Source organism: Cicer arietinum, chromosome 4 (assembly GCF_000331145.2).
Source record: "Cicer arietinum cultivar CDC Frontier isolate Library 1 chromosome 4, Cicar.CDCFrontier_v2.0, whole genome shotgun sequence".
In the NCBI taxonomy this organism is placed as follows: Eukaryota; Viridiplantae; Streptophyta; class Magnoliopsida; order Fabales; family Fabaceae; genus Cicer; species Cicer arietinum.
Genome location: NC_021163.2, coordinates 61,478,719 through 61,485,570, shown reverse-complemented (window position 1 = coordinate 61,485,570; position 6,852 = coordinate 61,478,719). Strand labels below are relative to the sequence as shown.

General features: G+C 27.0%; 1 protein-coding gene across 3 annotated transcripts in view; it reads right to left on the bottom strand.

The window, feature by feature from the left end:
- Window positions 1–5,071: 5,071 nt before the first annotated feature.
- Window positions 5,072–6,852, bottom strand: part of LOC101502020 (uncharacterized) — a 4,548-nt gene continuing 2,767 nt past the window's right edge. Inside the window, exons 4-7 of one of the 3 annotated variants that reach the window (XR_012162874.1) lie at window positions 6,673–6,837; window positions 6,184–6,277; window positions 5,662–6,067; window positions 5,072–5,510 (exon numbers count right to left, since the gene is read on the bottom strand). Coding sequence is in view for 2 of the 3 variants with exons in the window: in XM_073368073.1 (XP_073224174.1) it covers window positions 5,588–5,803; window positions 5,902–6,067; window positions 6,184–6,277; window positions 6,673–6,837 (641 nt within the window). In the remaining variant the exon portion in view is untranslated. Of the gene's footprint in view, window positions 6,068–6,183; window positions 6,278–6,672; window positions 6,838–6,852 lie in introns of all 3 variants that reach the window. The other 2 variants (XM_073368073.1, XM_073368074.1) reach the window with 2 other exon arrangements.

Here is a 6,852-nt window from a genome sequence, read left to right as displayed (position 1 = left end):
CAAGTTGAAAGTGATTATTTCTGTGACTTTGTATATACTATTAGTGGGGACAGGTCAATCAAGTAAACTATGACCCATTTCTTTGCTATTATTTTCTACATCTCTCTTATCACTAAATAGCCTTCTCTTTTTAATTAATTACCATAATTAATATTATTTTTTAGGTGTAAGACTTACTTAATATTTTTATTAGACAGATGATTATTGATTGTAAAATAATATAATATAATTAAGAGTATATAAATAAAAAAATAATTATCGTACTTAAAAATTTAAAATATATCTTACGTAAAAATATAAAGAAAACAAATTAAGAGATCTTATATTTAAAAACAAATATAATATTAAAAAGTTGAATTTATATTAAATACATAACTTGTATAAAATGTTTTTATACTATTAATAATATTTAAATTTTTCAATTACTATTATTAGAGTTACCTATATGGTCAAGATGTGTTGACTTTGTAAATAAAAATACACAAATTAAACAAAAAAATTTAATAAAAAATTATTTTGTGACATGATTTAAAATTAATATTATTGCATGATTTTCTTTTTATGAAATATTATCGTTTGATTTAATTATGAAATATAATTAATATATAACAATTTATTTTTGATATTTTAATGAATGTTGTGATAAGGTAATTTAAGAAGTTAATCTCTCTCATAATATTTTTATCTCTCATGATTAAAAAAAGTGTCTTTATTTATTAACATGGTAGATTATAGAATATTTTAATAGAATAATGCATAATAATTAGCAATCAAATTTTGGTTAATTATATGTGTACGTAATAATGGATTCATGAATCCATTATTTTCAATTGTATCAGTGGTATTTTTTGCTTCATTTCCTATTTTTATCTCAAAAAAAGGGATACTGAATTTCATCCATCTTATTCTAAAGGTTTTTATTTGTTTGAAAATTATTTTGTTACTTTGCAAAACCAATATAATCGATTTTTTTTTTACTCGTACATCCTTATTTATTCCTCCTTTTGTTCCAAAGTAACTTTGATATATACCATTTAATTAATATTATATACATCCTTCTTAATTTATTATCATCCTACTTTATATTTATGATCATTGAAATTATTCAATGAACTATAAGAATATTTTGATAAAATTATTCTTCTATATTTTTCATTTATTATATTTAATTTTATGTATTAAATGATTAAATGTGACAATTATTTTAAAACAAAGTGAGTATAATTCAATTAACCAAACGTTTTCATGAACTACAATTAAAAGAGTTTTTTAGTAAATAAAATTCATTTTTATTATTAAAATCAACACAATTAATATTTTCTTAAGAATGATGTACAATTCAAATGAGATATTTAAAATAATATAAAGAGTATTATTTAAAAGAGTTAATTAAAAATTGCCATATAAAAATTCTTATATTTTCAAAACCATAAACATTTTTCATATGTTAAAAAAATAATATAGAAATTGCAAAAGTAAATATTATATTACATTTAAATACAATAAATTATATAATTTTTTTAAGATGTTTTTTTTTCTTCTTCATTTTGTTTAAAAAAATAACTATTTTAAAATTATTAGTCGTTAGTTTTGTTAGAGATAATAGTTGACTAAGACATTTTTACCACTCTATCTCCTCTAAAGTACCGTAGAACTTCCATTTAAAAGAAATAACAAGTTTAAAATTAAGTGATTAAATTTAATATTTGACCGACTTGTTTAGGAGTACTCAAGTTCAATATTTGGCTAAAACAATTATCGACTAAACTTTACTTATATTTTTCCAAAGCTTCAAATTATCAAAGTCCATTTTATTTGAAAATTAAAGAGTTGAGACCAAAAAGATATTAATTAATTTTTGTATTCATTAAATTTATTTTTATTTAGCATTTATTTTTATACATATTAATTTAAAAGAATTAATTCAAAATATAAGTTATTCAAACAATCATTATTATTATTTTATCAATAACTGCAATATCAAAATAATTAATTCACTTTAAAGAATTAAATGAAAATATCAAATGTTTATACAAAAATTAATGATTATTTTTTTGATAAATTAGTGAACAATATTAAATACTATATATTATAATAAATTATGAGTTTATAAAAATAATTAATAATAATAATAATAATAATAATAATTTTATCAATAACTGCAATATTTTATTCTCTAAAATAAAATCTCCCTCAAAGGAAATCATTGATTGAGTCAATATTTCGAGAAAAACAGATAATTCTTTTAGTTACAAATTTACCTCGAGGATTGTAAATTAGATTGTTTGCTTCTATAACAAATAACCCTTAAAGTAAGACAAATGTGAGAAAAATATCAAAATAAAAGAAAATAGATCTTGTAAACTATAAATAAATGATGGGTTTTTAATTAATTTTAGATGTTAAAAAAATGAGGGAAATGTGTGTCCACGTAGTGTATGAAACTTGTGTTATTGATTTGGTTTAGGACAAGAATCACACATGTGGTATGAGATGCTTTGAAAGTGACGCTTTTGGTGACGTGGCAGTATTGGCTGTAACATAAAAGATTCTTTCCTTTTTAAATCTGTGACTTTTAGAGACAAATAGCCAAAGGAGAAGGAGTCTTCCCTCCAAAATAAATCCCCAAAACATTGACATTTTCGTGACAGATAATTGAACTCGTCGTGTTATAAAAAATGAAAATTAAAGTCATTCATCGACATCACGTCGTACATGTATTAGTTGTGAAATTGATTATACTGTTTTAAAATTGAATTAAAAAATAATGGCTTAATATTTTAAACAAAATAATATATAATACATCAATGTTAAGTTATAGCACTATAAAATTGTAATAAAATTATTTAAAAATTTTGGTTTCAATATCTAAATTTTTATTTTTGTAATTAATTAATATATATCAATGATTATATATAATAAAATTATACGTTACATCATTAAAATATGTTAAGTTTCAATTTTCTTTACTTAAAAAATCAAATAAAAGAATAATAATTGTCAAATTTTAAAATAGAAAGAACAAATAATGCAGATAAATAAAAATAGTAAACTAAAACTGTGATTAATTTATTTATTATTTGATTCAAAGTTTGATTTTTTTGACAAATTTATATAAAAAATATATGTTAAGAGAAGATTTTAGTACAGGAAAGTTAATCTCCACCATCGCCTTCCCAAAGATATTTGGTTTATAAAAAATTATAGTTATTAAAATTTTAAATTGTGAGTCGACTAAGCAATATTCTCTCAAAATGTAATCATAAGTCAAAATGACCTCTTCCAGTGAAAAAAAGTTAAAATGATGTGACAATATGAAATATCCATGGTTACAATTTCAAGCTTATTCACTCTTTTAATTTTACAGCAGTATAGAGGGAAAATCTGATTCATTTTTCTAATCTAATAGTAGCTCGGATCAAATATCCATTATCCAATCATTTCTAACATTAGGTAAATGTCAATGTTATCTTTAACCTATACAAAATGCTATCCTAAAAACAGAATTAGTTTTAGTACGTAGTCCTAAAATTATTTAAAAACAGAATTCAAAAAAAGAAATTCAGCAACCAAAAAAAAACATGGAAGTACTACAACAAGTTATTTAAAGGTAAGTGACAGGAAAACATCCAAAATTACGAAAGCCAATAATTTATGCACAGTACATAAATACATCTGTCAAAGGAGGAGTTTATTAGCTGTAAAATAAGTGTCTGTCCACTGAAAACAAAAATTAATTTTATTTTGACAAAATATTAAAATTTATATATCAAACAAGATGATAAGATAAGGGCGATTGAACGGTAGTTACGTTGAGCAACATAAGCAAACATTGGAATATTTGTTGTACTGGAAAGAAAATTAAAAAGGGAAAGTAACGGGGGCGCAGATTGAGGGAAAGAACTGTATTTTATTTTTAATGCAATAAAACAATTTCTTAAAAAATGCCACAATAATAATCATGCTCAAAGTATGAGCCCAACAGAAAGTTGATTCTGTCGCTACCTAGCATCACCATTCACCGCTACCTTTTAGAATATGCTTTACGGAGATGCTTTAGCCTATCCAAAATATCTTTGTTACTTCCAAACACTATCAAACATTAAATATAAATACTTTTTTTTCATTGTGAGAGATTATTTCTTCTACTAGATATAACTTCTATTGAAATGTTGATTCATCATTTTGCGATAAATTAACTCGTTTTATTAGACTCAAATCCCCTTGAACAAAATATAAGTCGTTTTATGTTAGATATAGATACTCCATTTACTTCTCTTCTCTCATTTCTATTTTCTTAATCCTCTTTTTCCTCACAATTTCAAATTCTCTTTAAAAATGAAAAACGAACCTTCCTTTTTAGCTTCACATTCTGACCTATTCTTAACTCATCTCATTCACGACTCAGCAACAAATCATTATATCCCAAATGAAAAATGCTATTTAGACACAAAATTTCACACACACACACACATATATATAAATGCAATAATTTCTCCCTTACCTTGGTACCCGCGCTATACACATTAGTCTCGGTGAACACACAATTAGTCTATATTTTGTAAGGTGTCTCTTTTGTGATGTCAAATTTTGTGTCCAATAAATTAGCTCTCAATCTCAAATTTGGTCACGACAAAGTGGGGGGAGTCATTCAATGCAAACCAGACAAATCACGTGCATTTCTGTATTGATAAAGTTGGCATGTTAAGCTTCAAAACAATAGTGACCTCAAGATGTAGTGTGACTCAGTGATTTTTTGTTTTTAAAACATGAACTTCCACTTTTGAATAGAATGTGCAAAATGTTGTGGCTAAAAGTAAATCTGTAACAACCGTACTACGGTAGGTAGTCTGTTATCTCAACTCAGTGATAACAAACATAACAGTCAGCAATCAAGCAGGGGTCAATCTATTGGGGAACACCGTGACCGCTACAAAAGATTTAAACTTTCACTTGATAATGCAAAATAATAAAATAAGGCGGATGCTACGGTGGACCGTTGTACTCCATCATAGACTGGTGCTTAAAAGTTTTTGAAAGACCGACGATCATTGACGATACTCATAAGATGTATAAGTTAACAATCTTTTTTATTTTTACGGCTGAGACAATGATTCAGTTGACGTCAGTTTTATAACAGCTGAGACGGAGAGTCGTTGAATTATACATCTGAAGACTGTCGTCAATTGTTATTAGAGTTTGAATTTTAGATGGCTTTTAAGCATTGGTCAATATTAGACCACACATCAAGGTGGTATACCCTACAATTTCCCATGAAGTATCAGGTGGTACACCCTACAATTTCCCATGAAGTATGTGTGGCCCCTCCTGCTTTTAGGAATATGTTTGTCATACTAAAGTAAGTGTCATAATTTTTTCTGGTCACGTCTCTTAGATAATGCTGTCTTGGCCTCTTGAGTTAGATTCCTGGCTCGGTCATTGCCTCCAAGATAAATTGTTCTGGTAGTTGCCATTTAATTACTTGTTAGCTGTGAGTCTGTGACTGCTCACTGGTGATAACAACAATTCAATCAACTGTGTACTTCATATGTTATCTACCAGATGAGTGGTGTTCAAACTCATGATATCAAAATCCACAATAAATGAAAGAGCATAAAACTTTTAACAGCAACAATAAGAATTTAAGGTCAGATTGATAACCTGTGGCAATAGTGATGCAGTAGTTCTTGTCAGATGTGCAATTGTTGAGGTCCAATAATGAGAAAGTTGAGAAATAGGACGAGTCTGTCTGTCTTAATTTGTAAGAATGATTTATTAAAATGAGGTACCAGATCCGCATATTCTGCAAGTATGCAAGGCCTAGAATCGTGAATGGATAGGTTTATTTACTCTTCCAAAACGTGTCTGCTTAGATGTATTGTTTGCTTTATCATTATGAACCTTGATAAATTCCAAAACTAAGCTGGTCAATTCATCTTGATGACAAGAGTATTCATGATCAGCCCCTTCTATGATGTGCAGTTCATGATTTGATATGAACTTAGCAAACTCTAAAGCATCTTCTGCAGATACCGTTTCATCCATGGATCCATGAACTGTCAATGTTCTGTTTCAATATTGATCAAGTTACTAGGAACGCTAATAGTAAAACATGGAGAAGTGTTTGATTTCGAATTTTATGAGACAGAGATGTATGTTATTATATGTAATCACAAACCCTACCTGCAATTTTCAGGGATTGATAAGCAGGCAAGATGAGTTATAGTATTTAGACGGTCCATTAAACTTTCTTCAGTAACACGATACATAATCTTCCCTATCACAAGAAAAGGTATATGCCAATCAGACTGGTTGAACTTAAAGTACATTGACAAAAAGAAAATGTTTTAGACAATGTCTTTAATATCTTTTAGCATTCAGTACTACGATGTAGCATCAAGAGTAAGCTGGCAAGGATGATGATAATAACAATGGAATAAAAAAGCAATATATCAATGAAGAGATGTCACCATTCAACACCAACAATAGAAATTATCGGAACCATGAGAGCAGTCAATTCCGCTTTTTTCATTTTTAATATAAAGTTAAAATATTCATGGCAGGAACAGAACAAAGAAGCAAGAAAAAGTTGACCAAGATATGCTGATAGTGATTTGTGTAAATCCAAAATGATACATGAATAGATAAAAATATTTACATTTCATAGCTCACCTCTTTTATTTTTAACATCTATAAATCCATCTTGTTTGATCTTTTGTATAAAATTTTTGCCCAAGCGACTCTCCATACCTCTTGCTAGGTTAAAGCGGCCAGATATATTGACAACAGTATGAATATCCTTATATTTTGAAGCATATAACAGAACCACATTACCCCCTGCAGAAACCATTC